This window comes from Physcomitrium patens, chromosome 5 (assembly GCF_059467195.1).
Source record: "Physcomitrium patens ecotype Gransden chromosome 5, ASM5946719v1, whole genome shotgun sequence".
Taxonomy (NCBI): Eukaryota; Viridiplantae; Streptophyta; class Bryopsida; order Funariales; family Funariaceae; genus Physcomitrium; species Physcomitrium patens.
In genome coordinates this window covers 3,409,277-3,431,797 of record NC_143414.1, presented here as the reverse complement: position 1 = coordinate 3,431,797, position 22,521 = coordinate 3,409,277, and the positions used below count along the sequence as shown (strand labels likewise).

Sequence of the window (22,521 nt, the reverse complement as noted above, 5' to 3'; positions counted from 1 at the left end):
GTTTTTGTACAATGGCGGAAAAGAAACATGGATTTCAATCTCTTACCGACGATGGACTCTATTCAAAGGTTTTCATCGGGGGACTTGGTGTGGAGGTGCACGGATTACCTCGCGAGATAGATGGGCTCCTTGTGCTATGGTGAATGATTTTCTCTGGCGTATAGTTCTGTCCAATTTAGGTGTCTAGCAGAACAAACAGCATGAACTCGTGATACGCCCTCTAAAAATGACGTATTCAGGTATCTGGCCCTGCATTTTATCTTTTAGTTGATTCCTTCCCGCCGAGTGTTTCTCACCTAGTTGCCTTTATCTTGTGATCGCAAAATCGCCAAGGAAATGAAAAGTGTACGGAAGTTCAATAGTTCATTCTGAACTGCACCACTGGAATTGTAACTACAACTCAGTTTGCAGAGACCTTTTACTCGGGTTCTTTTCGACGAGTTGTAAAAGAAAACAAAGTGCACCCAAGACTTGAAGAACTGAATCATAAGCTTTCTTACTTGCAGTACAGTATCCAACTACAGGACGCTTAGTCTCTCATCAGAATACCTTCAACAGATTCTAATTCCAGGTCTTTGGAGGCTGATAGCAAGTGCAAAGGAATTTTCTGGATTATAAAGTCCCCGGAAAAGCTACAGAATAAGGATGTATAAATTACAACATGATTTACACTGAAGTTAAGTGTCTAAGCGTTGTTATCAACTTACAGAACGTACACAGCCATGCAAGGTGATAGCCTCAACAAAGCTGCTCAATCGTAAAATCTAAATAATACTGGAAATTCCTATCAGGATTCTGCATAAACTAACAAGACAATGTCTGAGATCCTCCTGCAAACATCAGCTGGTGAGATACAACTGATTTTCTCTCTAGTGGATCTTACAATTGGGATTTATCTATATCTATAGATATATATATATATATATATATATATATGTTGTCATTAACATAGGGTCCCAGCGCAGGCAAAACAAGAGCGTATAATACACAAGGTAAGACGAACCATACCCATAGGTACTATCTACGGGTTGCAAAGAGCCAGAATGCTAAAACAAAAGAAAGAGTTGTTGCAATCCAGCTCATAAAAGCCATGGCAGCAGCTACCGCAAATCTGCCGCAGTGGTTGGATCTACACTGATCGAGATCGTTATGAATCAGCACAACGATTCCCGCAGCTGCGCAAGCTCCAGCAAATGTCATCATTGAAATGACCTATACCCGATTTCAGAAACTCGTTTAAAAAAAAGAAATCACTTACGGTGGCTGTTCAATAAGAGAATTGGATGACGCACGCCTAACCATACAGACATATTTATTAGGCAAGGATCTCTTCTGCAATGGAGACGACGTCTTATTTTAAGGACAAAACAAAGCATACATAAACATGAAAGGACCTGATAGCAGCTTGTACAAGTGAAAGCATCCCTTCAAGGACAATAAAAATGACATCAAGATTCTAAGCATTTCAAGCGAATTAAACCGAATCTCAAAGAGCGTAATTGAAGGTTAAAGAGCTTCTTACCCAGTCACCAACTACTACAAGGCTCACTATCCTTGGATTCCAAAGGCTTCGCTTCGTCAACAACGCAGTGTCCAAAACCCCTATACTGAAGCTCCAGATGAATTGAAATACCATCGCTGCCACAAGAAACCTTCACCACCAAAGTGCAAACTCAGCACCATTGAGGAGATTTCGTTACAAACAATTCGTTACAAACACAATTCGTTACAAACAAGGACATTCTACAAGTAACTTCATTCAGGGAAAAATCTTAAGTGAAATTAAAATTGCAACCACATTGAAACCCTGCGATGACCTCCTTCAGACACAGTTACCTGCACTATTTGTTTAATTTTATTTCTTTGACCCCGACTTTTCATGCTTATTTTGTAACTATGAAGCTGGATTGAAATCTTCTTGAACCTTTCGAAATCCTCAACTAGAATGAGGATATGTGAACAATATAGAAAGCCTCAGACGTGTGCGTTTCTGAGGTTTCCCTTCAAGTGGCTTGATGGATGGAGGGAATAGAAACTATAAAATCCAAGCTTCAAAGTCAGGAAGATTCGCACCAGAAAGCTGAAATTGAGGAAAATCCAGTGATTGATATCTTAATGCAAAGCGAAATAAGGGAAAATCCAGTTTGCGCGAGCCGCAATGCCAATCCCCCCATCGTGCCCGGTGATCCAGCCAAAACTTTCATTCGAACAACTGGGTGTAAAAATCGTGGGAACTGTGGCGGAACAGCCACAGGATGTACTGCGGTGTGACTTGCCACCTGATGCATGTCTTAGAATTATCTCAATGAATCTTTGTTTCCCTCCGTCCGCAGAATTAGCACCTTACAAACTGCCATGTCAACACTTCGACAACATAGACTGTCTCCATTGATATATCAAAAGCCTCTCACTTTACATCTCTCTTTACAGCGAGAAACTCTGTCCTTTCCATCACCATGCTCTCTGCTCAACCCTTTCTGACCCTTGAGCACCTGTTGATTAATAGTTTGGCCCCTTTAACTCAATACATCATCGAGATTTGACAGTTCTCAGACAAAATGTTCTGAATACCCTCTTGGCTCCTGTCGTGCATATTCACATCCTTCCCATCGTCTACTTTTCCAAGTTAGACCGTCCATATACCCTGGCAACCCACGAAAATTTACACCCATTCCAAAATGATCAAACAGGAATCATTACCCCCCTGCAGGATGCAACGTCCCTCGTCTCCTGCTTCCCACACTCGGTGCACATGAACTGTGTCTGCAATACAAAGTGGAGACGCCTGTCTGTGATAATTAAATCGTCGACGACTTTTTTAAGAGAAGTATTTGTGTGGGTGTGTACGATCAACAGCCGCTGCAGAGGTTGATTCCACCAGAATCCTTACAACCAAGATTAAGGAAGTAAGCTTCTTTTAAATCTCGAATGTTCCCAAGATTTCATCCCTCAAGGTAGGTCCATTGCAACTAAGCATCGCCATATTTAGTGATAGATGAGCTCTGAAAATCACATCATAATCTCAGCCAACCCCTAATTACGTTCAATTTCATGTTTATCTATCACGCTCGTCCTAAGCTGACAGCAGTGATCCCGTAAAGCATACTTCTAGTCACTTGTGCAAATGCTTCAAACATCGAACCATCGTCTGGCTCATCAATGGACACAGCTGAAGCATAGCCGCACCAGAGTGACATTCCAAGGCTTCCTGTGCCGTTGCGCCATGGAACAAATTCTAAGCTCATTCAGTGGCCCAGACCCGGAACAACTAGGTTCCAACATATCCAACCTCGAACACCATTCAACTTTGGTGCAATATTCATCGAACTTAGGAATTTCAACGACAATTTTCCTAGTGTTTTCGAGAATCTGCGGATTGATCCGTGTATCACAGGCATCCGAGTCCGAGAACGTTCAAACCAACCAACGATGCTCAGATATTTACCCCGACACCACTATTCCATCAAGTGACTCATCCTGACCTCGCTCCCAATCGAAGTACAGAACAAGCCACGCTACAATTAAGACCTAAAACGCCTGTGCAAACACAAAAAAAAAACTTAGAAAATGTGAAGGGGAGCACTCCAGAGTAATATCAAGTTGCTCTACAGATCGTCTCTATTTTAAGCCAGACATCGTCTCTATTTTGTGCATCGCTGTGATTGTGAGGGACAGTGCAGCACACTAATCAATAAACGAAATTTGTTGATCTGAAAGCAATCGGGGAGTGATCGGGGGGTTAATCGAGGGGATGAAGCAGTGAAGCCGAGACCACAAGTCACACGGAGACATCAAACTCTAAGGGAGGCGAAAGCTTTCTAGTGGGGAGGAAGTGTCTCGAGACCACCCTCTGCGTACGCTATAGCCGGGAGTCATTCCGCAACAACAGCAAAATAAAGCCCCAATAACATCTGAAATCGAGAGAGACGATCCAATTTGATGTCTTGTTTAAGTTTTGCCACCTTCATGTCATGGGATTTTATCACATACATGCAAAAATCTAATGAACTTTGATACTTAAACGTCAATTGGGATTTTTTCTTTTTATCTTTTTTTTTTCAGAATTTTGAAATGCTGGAGTAAACGTAGTAAACATTGAATGTGATAACAAAAATAATTAGAAATTAAATAAAAATTTGCAAATTTGCAAAAAACTTGAGGACTTTGCTTTGCAATGGGAAAAAATGAATAAAGACAAAGTAATGGAAAGAAGCAATATATTACTTAATTTGCAACCATAGTTTGTATTGGGGGTGTGGGATTGAAACTTATGCATTCTTTAAATCTAACTAAGATACTTAAAATTACTTGATCAAATTGTTATATAAAAACATCCATATCTTTTTGGTATCTTACAATTAATTATGTACATTATGAAAATAGACAAAACGAAAAAATTCATAAATTGTTGTATCAAAAAATTAGTGTCAAAAACACAAACTTCAAAGAACTAAAAAACCAATACACTCTTGTGTCACTTGAAAAGACTAGAAAATCATTCAAAGATGATATAGTATTAAACTAGAATGGCTATTGGCAAAGATAAGAAGATTAGAAAGTCTTGAAATAAGACTAGACTAGAAAGGCATTGACAAGACTAAAGAAGGCTTCACTCTTGCCTCCATATATACTCTTAACTAGGATCTATACGGCAAGGTCCTATAAGACTTCTAAAACTATTGACTTTGTAAGACATGTATCTTAACTTGCAAGGCAAGATTTTTTTATATACACCACATAGTTAGCTTATTTGGCAAGTTACCAACACGTAGTTAACTTGTTGACCAAGTTTCTAACCTATCAATCAACTATAAACATATGTAAAGCAAAGCAACATCTATTAAGCTTCTACAAAGCTTCTCTAAAAAATATTATGAAATAAATTTATTTTTACCTACTTCTATTTAATCATATAAGTAAATATTAAAGTAAATATATATGCCTCTGATAATTAGTGAGTATTGTAAATATGAATCTAAATATTTTTCTTAAAATCTTTATATACCAATAAATTCTTAATTTTTTAAATTCTAACTTTTTTTAGAATTAATTCTTTGATATCTATTATTTTAATATATAAAATAATAATAAAAGTTTTAAAATAGTTTTGAAGCAAAAATTAGTTATTATCTACTATAATTGCTTAATATTATAATGCATTAGTGGTTGTAATGTATATTTATAAGTATTGAATTTTAATATTGAATTTCATAGAATAATAAAATATATTATTGAAGAAAATTTATTTATTAATAATAAAAATATTTAAGAAGTTTCTTCTTTTATTAAATATTATTAATGATATTGCTTAGATTATTAATAATATATAATTAGTATATTTTTAGATAAAAGATAGTTATATTTTTATTCAAAAAAATTATAAGTACATTAAAATATTTCAAGCAATTATTTTTTTTCTATAACATATATATATATATATATATATATATATATATATGTGTGTGTGTGTGTATGTAGATAAGATAAAATCTTGTATAATTTATATACCTTAACTAACATTTCTTACTTTGTTAATAATATTTTTTGGAATAGATGGTGTTTCTAAATTCAAAACCTATAAGCTTGATTTTATTACAATTAATTAAAAAGAATGAAACATTATAAATTAAGTGAGGAATTATGAAATTAAATCGGAATCTGCAATTTTATGGCAGCTTTGATATTCCATAGTGTTGCATTTCTCTCATGTAATGTTCCACACAAGGTTTTGACATTGGAAAATTCTTGCAATATGTTTTAAGTTCATAACTTAGCAAGTTCCATAAGCTATAGTCCTTCAAACAATGAACTAATTCATTGAAAAGAAGATATTTAATAATATTCTTGTCAACTCAATGTTGAATTTTTTCCATAATAAGATTGTGTATATTGCAACATCTTCATACAATGAATTTAAATTCTATCAAAAACTTTATCAATTATATTATCTATTTTCTATTGCTTGATCCATCCTCATTAATCTTAGTAAAATATATACACTTATGGCAAGTCTTGCAATTTAATTAAAAGTCAATAAACACAATAGAAAAATAATTTTCAGATAGAAAAGACAAATCAAAATAAACAATTCAAATATGATATGCTATCAAGTGTACTTATATAAAAGTGAGTTAATTTTCTAAATTTATTTTATACTTTATAAGTTTTCATTCTTTTATTCTTTTAATTTTATCTTTCAAATAGACACTTAAGTTTCTTATAATTATTATATTTAGATATTTTATTCATCACTTAAACTTTTAAAGTATTTTTTTAGTTTGGATCTAATATATTTGCATAATTATACATTCTTGTATTTTTTGTGTTTTAAATAATCATAAATTAGAATGTTATATATACATTTTACAAGTAAACTATAGATTTAGATCAATTCTAAATAATTCCACAATAATTATAGAGTAATTTTTTTATTATATGAACAAAATCAAAACAATGCTAAAACTAATTTTATTTTAAAAAAATTACTTGATCTTATTTTATACATTAGTTATTTCAATACTTTGATTATTTTGTTTTTATTACAATATTAATTTTTTTGAAAACATCTTTTAATCAAGAATTTAATACTTATAAAAAAAATATATAAAAAAAATATTTTATATGTATTATTATATTATCAAATAAAAATTACTTAAAACATCTCAACATATTATCCTACTATTTTGAATTCTATTTTTAGAATCATCTTTCTTATTATTGTTATTAATCTTTATTTCTTTCCATATATTCAACTTTAGTGTCTTTATTAATTTTTGTATGTAATTACATAATTGTATCATCTTTTGCACTTTCATCTCTAAAAAATTTCATAAGTGCCAAATTGATTATATACTAATTTTTAAAATTTCATACATTCTAAAATTATTAGATATCTATACTAGTTTTATATATATTTAGTAGCTAATTATTTTTCTTTATTTTCATATAAGACATGATATAGAGTAATTCATGTTTATATCTTGCAAATAATTTATCAAGTATAGTAACTTCTAAATTACAATATTTAGTTAGAAAATAGTTTAAAGTATTTTTCTACATCCATAGATAAATTATCTTCCATTATCTATCTAATATCACTATCCCTCTTTTATAACCAACAAATTTTTCTTTTGGTACTATCAACAACCACTATTCTACATTATCTATCTAATATCACTATCCCTCTTTTGTAACCAACAAATTTTTCTTTTGGTACTATCAACAACCAGTATTGAAGTTTTATAATAAAAATAATTAAAAAATTAAATAAAAATAATAATGTGTAGTACAAGTCTAATATCATGCAAAACTTTGATAAATAAATCCCTCCTCCAAAATGTTTCACTTTTATCCTTTCTACACTTTAATGCTTTCACAATTAAAGCATTAGATTCATTGTTTTTCACTAATCCCCTGACACTTAGTTGTATGCCTCATACTTAAAAATCATTATGATGCCAAACATCTCATATTTCCACAGTTTCATAGGTTGTGTGGATGTGTAGCTTAATTATTATTAAATTATTGAACCTATATCGTTTAATTGGTTTTAGTAACGATGCCAAACACCTAAACTATCTTCTTTAAAAAAAAAAAAAAAAAAAAAAAAAATACTTACTGTTCCTTGGCTCATAATCATTTTGTTTGATTACAGCCCAGTCAATTTACATTTAATTGCTTTTTCAATCAGTGTTTAACTATTTGTATGGCCCATTTACACACGTGAGAGACTTATCAACATTGCAGAAAGACACTGACTTAAGACCTCCAAATGACTTCAAACTTCAATTCCGCAAACTATTCTCAAAAACTTCATAGATCTGTTTGTGGGTCTATCTCAAAGAATTTTTGAACATCAACAGTCTTATTCTATTTCATTTCAAAAACATTCTTATATTCATATTCAACAACAACACAATAGAAGACTGATCATGCTATTCTCTACATAATTCTCAGAATGACAGCGGAGTCTTCAGTTGTGAGAATGGTGGGAGTATCAATTTCATGAAAGTAAGCAGGAATGCTTGCTACAATTCAGTAGGATAGTAAGGTCTGACGAAACAGAGTTAGAACACGAGAGCACTCAAACAGGACACTCAATTGAACACTTCAAAGGAGATGAGATAGAGAAGAATGAGCGAAGCGGAATGTAATAATCGTATTACTACTACATCCAACTAAACAGACGCACAATTTGATGAATGCTGCAAAAGGGCAGGAGTGGAACTGGAATAACCTAGACGTTCTTTAGCTTCGCCATCTTGGATGGAGGCCATTTGCCTTTCTTCCTCAGCTTCCTCTTCCTAGCCAATCTTTTCCTTCGAAGCTCCTCTTTCTTGGCCTTTCTCTTCAGCAGCTCGGCTTCAGAGAGCATGGTCGTAATGGCGGGCGCCGACTCCTCGCTGGCTTCACTAGTAGACGCCTCAATCACGTCTCCAGTGGCCTTGACTACGGACCTTGGCGCAACTTCGGCAGCGCTAACACGCACATTTGAAAATCCCGAGCTCAAACCAATCGCATGACCTGACCAAAGCCCCAGTTCCACATCAAGGAACCGCCAACACTCTCAAACCTACAGCCCGTAAAACTCTACTCTCACCGAAACGTCTTTCCAAAACCATATCAAAAAAACGCAATCAACGCATCGTCCAACGCAGTAACATCACCTAGTCACGCAGAGCAAAACCTATCTAAAATCGACAACCACAAAATCTCAGGTGAATCAGGCCATGAACTCAATTCGAGTTACCAGATAAATGAGCAGCTGCAGGCTTCCACTGCGTCGACGCAGAAGCGCAAGGGGTAGTTGCAGAAGAAACAGACAACAAGGACATAGAACCCGCGAGCGCCGAGCTGATGGAAAGCGCCATCGCCACCATGATTTGCAGACACGCAAAAACCTCGAGCCCTCTTCAAGCTCTCACTTGCACCAAGTCTTCCTTCCTCGCTCTCTCTCTTTGGATAACTCTGGCAGTTCAATAAAAATGGAAGGCACGGACGAACGATACGATTCTGCTAAAAAAAGCGAGAGAGATGAATGTTTCGTACACATTCGTTCTAAAGGCAGCTTCGTCGGCCTCGATCACATCTTTTCGGGGAGTTTAACGTTGCTAACGGAATCCTCTTCTCCTCTCTCTTCTTGTTGATTCAACTCTCGGATGTGTATTACGTCTCCTCGAATATCAGAGTCCTTGATCACTTGCGGGGTGCGCGCATATAACCCTGCTACGTCGGAAGAGGTTCAATGCATTCCTTGAAGTACTACTCCGTTATCGTGGCTCACTCGTACTGCTTCCACAGCTTATGTCATTTCGAATCGTGTTCTCGTTGCTATTGAAACTTTCGTGCAAGAGTAGATTATTATTCCAGTAGGCGATGTCAACGGAGGCGTCCTGTTCGTGCTTTCGTAGGTTGCCGTGTTTCTATTGCTCAGAGAACTGTGTGAAACTTGCGATCGCATGAGAGGTTCTGTTGCACTTCTTGAGTGAATGGCTCTCTAGTTTGCTTTGAACGTGCTCAAAATTTTGTCGCAGAAGATCCTCTCGCGGTGTAAGACAAGAAGGATTTTTCCGCTATCTAAAAGTATCTGCGCGCGTTTATTTAGAATGCCCGGGGATGATTGCACATCACGGTCTCATATTGTGAATAGTATACAACAACTGGTTCGGCCAAAACAGCAACGCAATTCCTTCTTTAGTTCTTCAATCATACGGAAAACAGTTGTCGGTAAGTCCGCAACTCAGATAGACTTCCATGAAATGCTGCTATTCTTGGGATTTTGTTGAAGACTGCAACTCCTTCTGAGGTCAGGAAATTATTTGTTTTGTTGCTTCGTCTTCGAAAGGAACACCATTTTTCTTCTGCATATGATCATAAATGTGATTTCAAAATGACGATTACATGTATGTGATTTGATGAATATTTTAAATAATTAGACTTTAAGATTTACTTTTTTTATTATTTTAAAAAAGTCGTTAAACATATAGTTTAAACTAGGAGTTTTTATTGTGCAAGTTTCTTAACAAGTTTTAGTATAACACTATTCATATGTTGTTGATGTTTGTATTTATTATTTTTTTTTCCTATTTTTCTCTCTGTAAGAAAACAGTATGAAAAGTAGATTTTGGGTGTTGGATTTGATTTCTTTCATTACTTTTGTCAGTTGTAATTTAATTAATTAATTAATAATATATATATATATATATATATATATCTACAGTGGAGAAACACCATGCTCAAGGCTTTCAAGAAGAATTTGTTTGTTGATAATTTTAAAAACTATACATTTTTTAAAGTATGTTTTTACAATTACCTGATTGCTTTAAACTTTAATAGTGTATTTATAATAATTCATTAGTATAAATAGTTTCACCACTTGAAATTCTTACATGCTCACAACATCCACAACGATTTCATCACACTTCAAAACTTTTTTCACAACTATACGAAATTGCCCACAAGCAACCATCACAAGCCACTATTTCTTCTCGCAAATGCAATCAACAATCCTTTATAAAGACCTTAGAAAATGCCCAATAGATTATTATTTTGGAGTAAGATACATTGGCTAGAATTCTCGCAACTCGGTGCTTTCCTTGAAAACACCTCCCTGAGTTGCATATACAAAAAATACTAGGAATTTCAACAGTTGATAGAAAGCACCTATCAATAAAGTTGTAAGCAGAATCTTCACAAATCACATCATGTATACTTGTGATTCGAGTCACGCACGTGCCCAGCCATTTTTGCTTCGTTTGAATCTTCTCCCGCGGAGTTCTTAGAAGCGATGTTTACCGAGTACTCGAGCAATCATGGAGGTTTTTAGTTTAGTGTGAAACCCTAGAGGTTCTGTGTCTCATGCGTATAAATTACACGAGCGTGCGGTCTTTTACTTTGCAATACTCTATAAACTCGCTAGATTCAACAGTCGGCTTGTAATTGCGGGATGAAGCGAAGCTAAGAGATTACTTTGGTATGTGTGTGTCGTACGAATTCTTGGCTGAGAGTGTGGCTGCTACTCGTGTCTGCTAGGTGAATTTTCCTGTTCGGCTGTGGCTGGAATTGCCACAGAGGTATTTGAGGAACGAGTGTTAGTGGAGTAATCTCATTCATATGTATGGTTCGATCAGCTACTAGACTGAACATCCATACAATCCCCACGCACATTGTAGTAAAACCACCCGAGGTTGGAATTGTGTTGTTTCTGACCTAAACCCGAAGACAGCTGAATGCGTCATCATCATCAACGTAGCAAGAGACAGTTCGAAGCTGAGCTAAGCCTACGGAGGTTATTCCGCGGGAGAGACCACGCTCCACTGCGCCACTCACTACCTGGATCGACGACTCTCACGTGTCACACAATCGACAGAAACCATGAGAGGAATCAGTCAAAATTGTCGCGATTCAAGCCATTCAATGCAGGGATCCAACCAACCATGGATCGGCGCAGAATCATCATCAGCAAAGCCTCCTGTCTCGCGAGCGAGAGAGGGCATCGCATCGTCTTCTCATTCAACGTAAACAGAGCCTTTAAAGTTTTTTACGAACAAAAAGCATACACCGAACTTTCAACCTTTTGGACGGTCGCGACGTGCTTTTGTCTCATAAATCATCCAATGGATGATAAATTCATCCATTTTTCACGTGGTTTTGTACAAGGAATGATAAAGGCAGTGTGGCAGTGCAAATGAGCGGGGGGGGAGGCTTCGATCATGGCGCCTCAAAGCCCCGTAGGACTCGCTCTCCCGCGTTCTCACGGGCGTCCTCTCTCGCAAACCCTTGCAAGCCCTTCCCTTCTTCCCGCTTCTGCTTCTGCTTCGCTGCCCTTACCTTCCCTGTGCTGGTCGCTAGTCTCGCAGTGCTGCCAATTGTGCGTGCTCCTTAGCGTTTTCTTTGCTCGCTCGGTTCGACGGGGATCTTCAAGTTGTGGACGAGTGAGTTTAGGGGAGTCTTGAGTTTATCCTTCTCTCCCCCCGCCCTCCCTTTTTTTTTTTTTTTTTTTTTTTTTTTTGTGTGTGTGCAGAGTGGCTTGATTAGAAAGTGGTGGCGAGATGGAAGGGGCATCTGTATCAACAAACCCCCGCTCCGTGGAGGAGGTCTTTAAGGATTTCAGAGGGCGTCGAGCGGGGATGCTCAAGGCTCTTACTACTGGTAAGGTCCTGGCACCGTTCGCCTTTTATGTGAGCCTTGAGTTGATCTCGTCAGGGCCTAAAATTCAAATCCTCATAGTTCTGATCAGAGGAACGCTGGCTTTATATTTGGTCGCAGAGTAAAAGACGTGCCTGAACAAACTCATTGTTGTAGTTCAGGGTTTATTTCCCTCCTCTATGTCGTTGTTTTCTCACATGGTTAGCATGCATTAAATCTTTTACTCGGTGCGATGCAATTTCCTACTTATTGTGTGAAAGGATATATATCGGTTATTCGTTCTTGTCATTCTGCCTCATGAACATCCTCGCGCAAACGCTGACAATTACATTTCATGAACGAGCTCTTTCTGTAGCGCGTAACTTCTATTTCTCGCGTCTCGAGTCCGCCTGGGGGTATATTGACTATTTTTCTTATTCTTCTTGGATTGAGCAGAAGTAGAAGAATTTTACCGGCAGTGTGATCCAGGTTCGATTCCTAATTCCTCATCTAGTTCTATGACTGGATTCTGGCAGTAGGTTCGAACATGTGCCTCTTTTCATAGTGATGAGAGTTCATAGATTTTGGCAAGTTTATATTTGCAATATTTTGTGTTGGCATTGGGTTTCTCTTTTTTTAACATTCTCTGGCATAGCGACGGGGTATGAAGAGAGGTGTGTTTAATTTGGTTAAGGCTATAGCAATTCCATTGGTGACCATTAACGGAACTTGCAGAGAAGGAGAATTTATGTTTGTATGGATTTCCGGAGGAAACGTGGGAGGTGAACCTCCCTGCCGAAGAAGTACCCCCAGAGCTACCGGAGCCTGCGCTGGGGATCAACTTCGCACGAGACGGAATGCAGCGCAAGGACTGGCTTTCATTGGTTGCTGTACATAGTGACGCATGGCTGCTCGCTGTTGCATTTTATTACGGTGCCCGATTTGACAAGATCGAAAGGTACGCAAGACGTATGATTTCTACCATGACAAGCTTCTAGATCGCGATTTGTTTTTACAGATTGTATTTAAGTATGCGTCAGTTACAGATGAATGGGATGACCCCGTCTTACTTAACGTGAAATTGTCTTTAGTAGCATTTTTCGTCACCTATTTTGGCAAAGTAAACAGAACATCTTCTGATTACACCTACCGAAAATGTTTAGACTTTTGTGTTCTGGGGCATATTGACAGGAAGCGGCTATTCAATTTGATTAATGAGCTGCCAACGGTATTTGATGTGGTTACCGGAAAGAAGCCTGTGAAGGAAAAGAGCAGCGTCAATAATAACGTTAACAGCAATAGCAACAATAATAACAACAGCGGCGGGAACAAGGCAAAGTCTGCGGCGAAGGTGGTGAGTGATAATTCTGTGAAGTGGCAATCGCACACTAGAAGATGTTTCTGAGTCGCCATGGGTTTTTTATTAATAAGTTCGAAGGGAGTTGTGTTTTGGATATTGTTTGTGTCAATAGAGCTTTCTGAATATCTCTCATGTTTTATAAGTAACGAGGTTTGTGGTGCTAGCCGAGTGAACTTATGTTTAATACATCGTCGCCATTCTTTTGTGCTTGCCTCCTGCGGTTCTCCTCAGCAACGTGCGGCTGAAACTGCCAAGGCCAAACCAGCACCTCCTCCTCCTAAGGAAGACGACGATCTTGAAGACGAAGACGAGGAGGAGCACGGAGATACATTCTGTGGCACCTGTGGGGGAAGTTATACGGCTGAGGAATTCTGGATAGGTTGTGACATTTGTGAGAAATGGTATCACGGAAAATGCGTGAAGATTACACCTGCAAGAGCAGAGCACATCAAGCAATACAAGTGCCCGGCGTGTAGCAACAAACGGGCGCGTACGTAACAGGCCATAACGCAGCATTTTCGTAGTTTGAGAGTGACAGAGATAGTGTGACGATCGTTAAGTTGTGTGTGGCCAACGTCCTGTAGGACGTGAATGCATTGCATGCAGCGTGGTTCTTTAGAGAGCGTGGCCATACCTGCACAAAGCTGTTGTAATTCAAGTTTGTTCCTGAGGATATAATTTTTTAGGTGAATACGGAATAGAATTGGTGGGTGTCGCTAGCATCGGCTTTTCATTTAATAGTTGGACTTGATTTTCCCGATGCCCCGCTTAGTTTGTCAATTTCCTTTCCATTGAGATCTGAGTCAGCTTGTGGTTCATCATTTGCTAGTGGTCCTGTATTTGTTTGTCGTACCATGTTCAGCTTTAGACATCACTCTGTATGTGAATATCCCTCTTTGTGGAGAGGCCTAGCTGAGTCAACGTTTGGCATGATGTTTTGCAGCTTCGTTCCCGTGACAGCTGCTATGGTGCAGATCTTCAATGGCTGCGTCCGTACCTAGACTCTGGCTGTATCGTGGCTTCACTGAGCTCCAGTTGCCTAAGGCTGCTGGTAGGCAAGAGAGCTACATGCAGGGATTCCTGCAGCGAGGCACTGGTGCGCGTAGTGCTCATAAGATTTGGAACGACTCAAAGTAGGTGTTGCATCATTCCTGGCAATTGACGATAATCGCATGTTTTTGAAGAAAATCTTGGGTGCTCATTTGTGTCCTTGCTTAGGTTGAACCCTTGGGAGGATAGTAGTCAAAAGTTAGGTTTTCCTATATTTGACAAAGAAAAGCTTACGAGCAAGAGGTCGAGCCTGTGCAATTTTGTTTAGCTTTGGAAAGTTTCGAAGCAGCTTTGTAAGTCCGCTTCACACATCTGTTGGCAGTATCCTGAGGGATGCACCACCCCATTGAGCTGCCAAAAATCCTACACTCATTGAACTTCAATTCCTGTCTACAATTCTTTTACACATGAACTATGGAACACTGTTATCCTCTCAGTTTCATTATTGTCGAGATATCGTAAGGTCTTCATGAAAGTAATCTATAGAAAGTCCATGTGTGATAAATGAAGTCAAGTTACTGATTTTGTTTGCAGGATACTGACTCATGGTTGGATATTTTGGTATTCGTGTGCAAAAGCAGAAGGCACAGTTACGAGTTTTAAGAAAACACAATTGAAGGTGCGTAATAAGGTAAAATACACCAAAGTATTATTCTGAGTTTAATAAGAACTTTTTCCTTTTGTTTAAAATTATACAATTGGAATTTGCTAATTTTAAGCGCAAGGTTTTACTAGTATTGATTTATTTTTATTATTATCGTTACTTTTAACGTGGAAAGTTGCTTATCGCACTATACACTATGTTAGACTAAGAGTAATTTGGTTTAACTTGTCCATGTTGAATTAGAAAAAAAACATATTGTCTCCTATATATTGTTCCAAAAAAAATCAAGTTTCATAAAAAAGAAACTATACATATGTATTCTACTTATATTTGGTATAAAATTTTAATTAATTTTTTTTACTGAAATATCTGTTGGGTTTGTCAAATTTTTATTTAATGATACCAAGTGGCAGTAAAATTAAGCAACTATGCTAATATATTGTACGTACACAGAATCAGTGTAACAGGGATGTTATATATTAAATATTTTTTAGGTGCATTTTTTCTTTTTAAAAAACTTTCATTTTACAATAAAAAGGAAATATTTTAAAAAGAAATTCATTACGATGGTATTATCATCTCACTTAGAATAAAAATTAAATTATATTCAAGCTTCACCATCATCAATTATTTTGATTAGTTGCAAATCATTGAATTTTAATAATCTTATAAATTATTAAGCAGAATGTTCATTTTTTACATTCAAATAAAATAACTGTGTTTAACTCTCAATAATCTGAGGATTTGATATGATATGAATCAGCCTTCTTTAAGGCCATCTCATCATCCAAGGTATAAGTAAAACTTGGTTGAAATTAGATAATTTTCTGATGTCATACAAATTAGATGATATTGAATGGTCCTCACATCTATAGAACTTGCTTTTGCAATATATCATAATTTTAATTGTGCCAATTTACGTAGAATTATTATTTTCCAATTTAGATTGACAACTATAAAGTAGTCTAATAAAATAAATTATTGGTAAATAATCTCATGGAATTTGTGGCCAAATTACTATTGCTAATTTTCTAGATGTGTTTAATTTCATTTTTTTCTTAAGAACTATTTGTACATAGGGGAGAAGAAAAGAGATTTAAATTCTGTTCTAGGTTGAAATCAAGAAACCTTTTTCAATTGGTTTTCTATTTAGAAAAAAGGTACCAGTAGGTCATGAGAAGAAAAGATGGAATAGAATACATTTTTTTCTATCACAACATATGTAATGTTATACAAAATTTGTATAGGGCCCACCTCAAGCAATGATTTTCATAAAACTTTAAAAACCATGTCAATAGTTACTAAATATATATATTATAAAATAAAAAAAAATAAAGTTTCAATTGTTTGCCATGATAGTAAAATCAAGCTACGATAATTTATATTTAGAATTACTATTTCGAAAATGATTTAACCCATGTCATATTCTTACTTTAGACTTTACCTAGTACAAAGACTTCCAAAGACTACTTTTTTTTCACCATGCAAAGGACCTTTACACTATGACCTTTCTTAAGTATGCTTTTTATTTTTAAAGTAGGCTTTTAGATGTAAAAAATTCATAAGCTTTTTTTATAATAACTAATAATAAAAAAATACTTCCATAAATTGCAATAAGAAGCTTTGCAGTATCCTTGATACGCAGTGATTCCACATCATCTGATGAGCTTTTTGGACAAATGCAGCGACCATGCGAAGGTCTCTTTGGTGAAAAAATTAATGGAAAATGATTCAGCAAGCAACATGCTTCGTCTGTCAACTGAAAATGGTTCATGAGACCTCAAGGGAACCTCGGGATGAGGACAGACAACATTATGAATGCAGACATAAAAGTGGCAACAATTGGTGCAACAGTACATACGCTTGCCGTGTAAACTTATGTGCTAGAAATAATCCCCAGTCAGGGAAATTTGGGTTCTGTAAAGTCGTGCGGTGCACGATATACTTTCAGGTGCTGCGATCGACTAGTCAACAAAAATTTGCGGTGCAAACGAGCACGGGACCATCCTAAATGTAAAGAATCTGGGTGGAGTGAAACTCTTCACCCAGATTGCTTGATGTGCAAAGAGGTGAAACACTAGAATAGATGAACTAGTCAGGAAATTGGTCCAAACCTGGAAGGTATACACCAGTCTTTGTGACAAGAGCATATGGCTCAAAATTACTCCACGTAATCGAAGTCCTCAGAAATACCAACCTGTTGTGTACAACAAAAGAGGGTGCAAAATGTATTTAGAACTCATTCTGTCTTGTTCCAAGTTGAGCTGGATAATCGATGCCTGAAGTCAAATGCGAACTACTTCCATACTGTAGGTCTGAGAAACCAACCTCGCAGCCCTACAACAATCAGATCGATATGCGGGAGAAATTGAGATTTTGTGAAGATCAATCTCTACCTCTTTGTACAACTCTTCAAGCTTATCTCGTGCTTCCGGGAATTTCTTCGAACACCACTTCTGTAGTGCGAAAATGTTGTCTGTAAGCGAGTGAAGGCATCAAAAAGCAAGACGGATGAGTGGTTGTTAGTGAAGAAGTATAGAATAATAGTTCTTGCATGAACTCAATGTAGATGAATCCTTCATCCATACCGTAGCAATTTTCTCAAATAAACCATAACCATCACATAAAACCAACTTAGGTTAAATGAGCTCACCAGTCCACCGATTGACAGATTCATGGGCTACCTTGGTTGCATCCTCTGAGGCACAAATTACGCATCGCCATCAAAGTCAGCACAGGAATACGAAAGCTGAAACAAAATGCAATCTAAGCAAAAAAAACCTAGAACTGTAAGCAAAATGAGCTGAGTTTATGGTATATGAAACTAGAAACGAAGTAGAAGACTTACTCATGGCTTCATAAACTGCTGGATCATTATCGGCATACTTATTGATCTCCTCCTGAGGACAGTATTTCACATCTCAGTAATCGAACACAATATCTTGGATTCGAAAAAAAACAGTCCACGTGCATGAGAAGTTTATGAGATCAATGTTATCTGTCAGAAGCAAGATTGAGATGCTGATGTAATCCATCACCAGATGACAATACCTGAAGTTCTTTATGTTTCTTTTCCACAGTATTCAACTCTATTAACGCAGCTTGTCGCTCATTCTGGACTCACATACAGGGTTAGTCATTAATTTCGTATTTCAGACTTTTGGGCTGGAATTCACCACCACATAATAGATACAGTCGTCTACATAAACCTTCTGATCTGTATCAACACATATCTTAATACTGAGTACGCTATTGAAAGATCAGTAGACTCCGGTCACATAAAGCACAAAAATTACCGAATCCTCTCGACCTTCTTTGGAACTCTCCAGCTTGCCCTCCAGTTCAGACTCTCGCTTTTTTGAAATTGCATAATCGCTCTCCAGTTTTGCACGCACTTGCCGCAGCTGTATGAGCATACACCGCGTCAAGTAACAACACGCACGTCAACAATCTATTTTTCACAAAGTACACTTTTCAAAAGACAGCCGAATCGGAAAAAGTTCATCGCGAACAATACATCATGCCAGTGCTAAACTGTTCAATCCCGACCTTCAACAGTACCGCATTCATATGTAAAACTCGAGCATCCAAGGCCAACATTCAGTGAGAATTAGTGTTTCATTGTGTACAAACTTTGAAGGCGTATGATAACTGCAAGTATGAAATATAGTAGTAGATTCTTTGCTGTACACTACAGTGTTAAAGTTATACAAGGACAACATTGCGCATGGAAATTGTAAAATACGACGATACCTGATTCCCAGCTCGACTTGGAAGGCTCCAAAAATACACCTGCAATAGACAGAAGTTGGAATAGGTTAGAATGCGCATTACGGACATTGTGAGCCTATGCGAGTGCATAAATGTTGAGTTACAAAGAAAAAAGACTGGAAAGTGGCAGAATTCAATTCCTCTGCTCCAAAATTGCAAATCCCTAATATAATCCCTTCTGAAGGCAATACAACCACTTCATGCTTAGAAATCCAACTGAATCATGGACATGATAACAAGAATATTCAACGAATTTAGCTCTGATATCCCCCCAAAAGCTGGGAGGGAGAAAACACATGGAAGATGCACTCCTAGGCCTTCTAGATTGCAAAAAGCTTCATCGGCAGGTTTATATGAAGGCTGCAATGACTTACAGAAGTTCCGATCTTATCTTTGAAAACAAGATCATCATCCACTAAGCTCTGCACCACATCTTTGACTGATTGACTTATAACCCCTTTCTTAGGTCCAAGCTTCTCCAGATCTTTCAGCTTCAAAGCCAAGAACACCAGTTAGCATTCAGTAATGTTTCACCTACAAATTGGCTGAAGAAAATCTTAAAGATTCGCCTCTACCATACCGAGGAGTACAAGATGCCAGCTCAAAATACCAACAAACAATTAGCTGGTTGTAAACTTGAACTTGCCCAACACGAATTTAAAATAACTACTGACTTATTTAGTATTCCAAATCTCGTTAGAAGTAGTAACCAAGACATCATATACCTGGAAAAAGCTTTGGCTATCATAAAAAACTTCAAGCATCTTGTCCCGCTTTTCTTCCAACGATAAGCCTCTCTTCTTCGACTAGAAAATCCCACACAATGAACTATGTGTCAATTTCGCATTACCAGGCTGTACTCATTCAAAGATCTATCTCATATATTTACCCAGAAATAATATTCTGATTCAAAAGCCACAAAGAGAAAAACAATGCCAGCTCTGTAAAAATACTCACATGCTTTTTTAATTTATTACACTCCTAGCAGTCAGTCGAAATCAGTACCTACTAATTCAAAACCGATTTTTGTATTATTGCCGACAGCAAGGTCACTAATCTCTTCATGAAACTGAACCATATTAAGTTTTGCACAGCTGGAACACAACTTCTAATACAAGCCGAGTGCCAATCAATTCTGATTCTGCACAAATTCTGTAAGAGTGAAACTCACCATATTTTATCGTTAAAAAAAATCGACGATGCTACACTGTTCGTTCGAGTGAAATTTTACACTCAACTGGTTCCCCGACTGATCAAAATTTCTAGATAAAAACCTCCAACACGAAACCCTGCACAAACCAGGAAAAAAAAAAAAAAAAAAAAAAAAAAGTCAAGATTACAATTAAGATGATAGCGTCACAATTGAGACAACCAGATAATGAGACAATTAAACACCAAACCAGACAGAGGCAGAAGCCTTAAGTCTACAACCACGAAATTGTACGCTCAAATTCTCAGAGAAACATCTCGCTCCACCCTCAACCAACACACCATTTCCGCAACTAGGCAGGAACCCTCACTCGGCAGCAGTGTCTGTCCAGGAAAAACAAATCAATGCTAAAAACACCGTCGAAGGCAGTGGAATCGACCTGAGAATTATAATCATTCAAATCGCTTGCAGACAAAATATGACTAAATCTCAAAACAAAAAAAACTTCGTGAAGGAAAAATTGAAAGTAGGACAAAGGATGTACCGAAATTGGTGAAGGAAAGACAGTGTGATTGAGCGATGGTGCGTGAGTAGGCGAGGGCTGCGACGCGGTGGAGTAAGATGAGCATTCCCTTCACAGAGCGAGAGCTTCGAGACGAAGCGAGGTCTTGAACGAGGGACCAATCTTCTTCCCGCCAGAAATGGGCCTCAGCAAGTGTCCCTGTGAATTGATTTCAGGATCTCGTATGACAGGAAGTCCCGGTTCACTTTGCCCCATTCACACGGGAGGATGCTCTAAAAGGGTGCTCTAAATCGACTTGGACAGGATTTCAGATTCGAGTCGGTTTGACGGATGAATGAATGGGTGGATGGATGGATTAATGGATGGATGTGGTACAAGAGTCTGCTCCCAACCACTTCCAAGGATTCATCCAAATTGTATGGAGTGTATTAGTGTTAATATTATTGGTTCAAGAAGTTTTCAAAGAGTTCACTTCTTCTTCTTCTTTATGTGTTTATCCAATTGAATAATTTGTGCAAGATCAAAAAAAATTAGCATGTCTACTTAACATTAGAGTCCAACTCAATGGATTTGGAGAGAATCACCTCCAAACTTGAATAGTAGATAAATATTGCACAATAGGTTATTATTTGTAGATAGTTTAGTTCAACCCACTATTCACTTATTGCCTTGGAGGAGTGGATGAGCAATGAATTCAGCACAATCATTTTAAAAAAAATAAATAGCATTAAGTAAAATAATCTTTGCATCAATTGCAAAGATTAAAAAGATTGATTAATGCACGCTTTTAAAACCGTGATATTTTAAAATTAGACTTGGATACTTGTTTTGGAGTGCTAATTTTTTTATCTAAATCTTCTTTAATGCACTTGTTTTGACTTCAATACTTTTCTTTCATTCTTTCTTCTCATTGTCTTTCCTTAGATGTAGGCTCTTTGGTGTTCTTTCCTCTTCCTAGTTTGGACCATGGCTTTTGAGCTACCAAATCAAATATAAGAGTATGCAAAAAACAAAATAAAATAAAATAAAATAAGATTCTTTAATTGGATTAGAATTAGTATTTACTAACCATTTTTCAATGCCTTAAATTAGGAGTAGATTATCCTTTTTCAACTTGATAAAGAGAAAAAATGCATGAGTTTTTTTCAGCAATATAAAAATCTAATTTTGGTGAAGAATACTAATTAGAATCACTCTTTTAAAATTCTATATATATATATATATATGAAAATATTAAATAGACCCAGATTTTTACTAAATCGATCTACACATGATGAAGAATATGATAATCATGATGAATGTGGTTGGTTTTCATTGGTTTTAGATCTAGTATTGGAGAAATGAATCTAGAAGTATTTTTTTTTTTTTTCATGATGGTCAGGACAGGTGGATCAATTTAATAAAATTATGGATCTATTTAATATATATATATATATATATACATATATATACAATTCAATATGTGTAGTATATAATCCTAACATCTTTGGCAAAATTTATATCTAAAATGTTAAAGATTAAAACTATTACATCAATTACCCAAGCCAATCTTATAGAATTTGCCTATTGCACAAAATATATGAATTTTCCATACAAAGGTGGGATTTGCCTCATCTTGCTCCATGCCCTTTATTTGTAGGGGCAACAAGCAAGCAATGGCCACAAGTAGAATCATTTAACCTAGACTTAACCTCTATAGATAAAATTTTATAAAATGACTTTATCCATCAATTTAGTTTGGAGGTTCTTTTATAAAACTTACTATTAATACTTTAGATGTTAGACGTTTTATTTATTTGTAAAGTTATTAGTCTTACAACCTCAAATTGTAAGTAAAAAGAATGCAATAACCACATTTGAAACTCTTTTTTTTAAAATAGATATTAAATTTACAGTCTTAACAGTCAACTAGATATTACACTCAAATTCAAAATATT

At 36.5% G+C, this 22,521-nt stretch overlaps 4 protein-coding genes across 10 annotated transcripts; 1 reads left to right on the top strand and 3 right to left on the bottom strand.

Annotated features, from left to right (window-relative positions):
- Window positions 1–586: 586 nt before the first annotated feature.
- LOC112282589 (CASP-like protein 5A2) lies at window positions 587–3,893 on the bottom strand. Of its 3 annotated transcripts, none has more exons than XM_073533859.2 (3): window positions 2,074–3,893; window positions 1,523–1,652; window positions 587–1,294 (listed from the first exon to the last, which is right to left on the bottom strand). In XM_073533859.2, the coding sequence occupies exons 1-3, from the start codon at window positions 2,286–2,288 to the stop codon at window positions 1,268–1,270; spliced, it is 372 nt and encodes a 123-aa protein (XP_073389960.1). In that variant the 5' UTR covers window positions 2,289–3,893; the 3' UTR covers window positions 587–1,267. The 3 variants fall into 3 exon arrangements, with proteins under 3 accessions (XP_073389960.1, XP_024376145.1, XP_073389962.1); XM_024520377.3 differs by having other exon boundaries at window positions 587–1,212; window positions 2,074–3,835; XM_073533861.2 differs by having other exon boundaries at window positions 587–1,175; window positions 2,074–3,821.
- Window positions 3,894–7,976: 4,083 nt separating this feature from the next.
- Window positions 7,977–8,941, bottom strand: LOC112282374 (uncharacterized). The gene is made up of 2 exons (XM_024519897.3): window positions 8,750–8,941; window positions 7,977–8,523 (listed from the first exon to the last, which is right to left on the bottom strand). The coding sequence occupies exons 1-2, from the start codon at window positions 8,877–8,879 to the stop codon at window positions 8,237–8,239; spliced, it is 417 nt and encodes a 138-aa protein (XP_024375665.1). The 5' UTR covers window positions 8,880–8,941; the 3' UTR covers window positions 7,977–8,236.
- Window positions 8,942–11,695: 2,754 nt separating this feature from the next.
- LOC112282371 (PHD finger protein ALFIN-LIKE 3) lies at window positions 11,696–15,506 on the top strand. Of its 3 annotated transcripts, XR_016502851.1 has the most exons (7): window positions 11,824–12,150; window positions 12,583–12,615; window positions 12,862–13,084; window positions 13,318–13,480; window positions 13,718–13,976; window positions 14,430–14,619; window positions 15,118–15,506. XR_016502851.1 is itself a non-coding variant. In XM_024519890.3 (6 exons), the coding sequence occupies exons 1-6, from the start codon at window positions 12,051–12,053 to the stop codon at window positions 14,441–14,443; spliced, it is 792 nt and encodes a 263-aa protein (XP_024375658.1). In that variant the 5' UTR covers window positions 11,824–12,050; the 3' UTR covers window positions 14,444–14,919. The 3 variants fall into 3 exon arrangements, 2 of the variants coding, with proteins under 2 accessions (XP_090106396.1, XP_024375658.1); XM_024519890.3 differs by lacking the exon at window positions 15,118–15,506 and having other exon boundaries at window positions 14,430–14,919; XM_090250270.1 differs by lacking the exons at window positions 14,430–14,619; window positions 15,118–15,506 and having other exon boundaries at window positions 11,696–12,150; window positions 13,718–14,246.
- A 1,431-nt stretch (window positions 15,507–16,937) lies between these two features.
- Window positions 16,938–20,721, bottom strand: LOC112282372 (meiotic nuclear division protein 1 homolog). Of its 3 annotated transcripts, none has more exons than XM_024519894.3 (12): window positions 20,606–20,721; window positions 20,083–20,200; window positions 19,869–19,916; window positions 19,637–19,717; window positions 19,286–19,402; window positions 18,894–18,932; window positions 18,437–18,544; window positions 18,192–18,254; window positions 17,989–18,040; window positions 17,794–17,838; window positions 17,537–17,616; window positions 16,938–17,337 (listed from the first exon to the last, which is right to left on the bottom strand). In XM_024519894.3, the coding sequence occupies exons 4-12, from the start codon at window positions 19,673–19,675 to the stop codon at window positions 17,302–17,304; spliced, it is 579 nt and encodes a 192-aa protein (XP_024375662.1). In that variant the 5' UTR covers window positions 19,676–19,717; window positions 19,869–19,916; window positions 20,083–20,200; window positions 20,606–20,721; the 3' UTR covers window positions 16,938–17,301. The 3 variants fall into 3 exon arrangements, with proteins under 3 accessions (XP_024375662.1, XP_090106397.1, XP_024375659.1); XM_090250271.1 differs by lacking the exon at window positions 19,869–19,916 and adding an exon at window positions 20,403–20,444 and having other exon boundaries at window positions 20,606–20,675; XM_024519891.3 differs by lacking the exon at window positions 19,869–19,916.
- Between the last annotated feature and the right edge of the window lie 1,800 nt (window positions 20,722–22,521).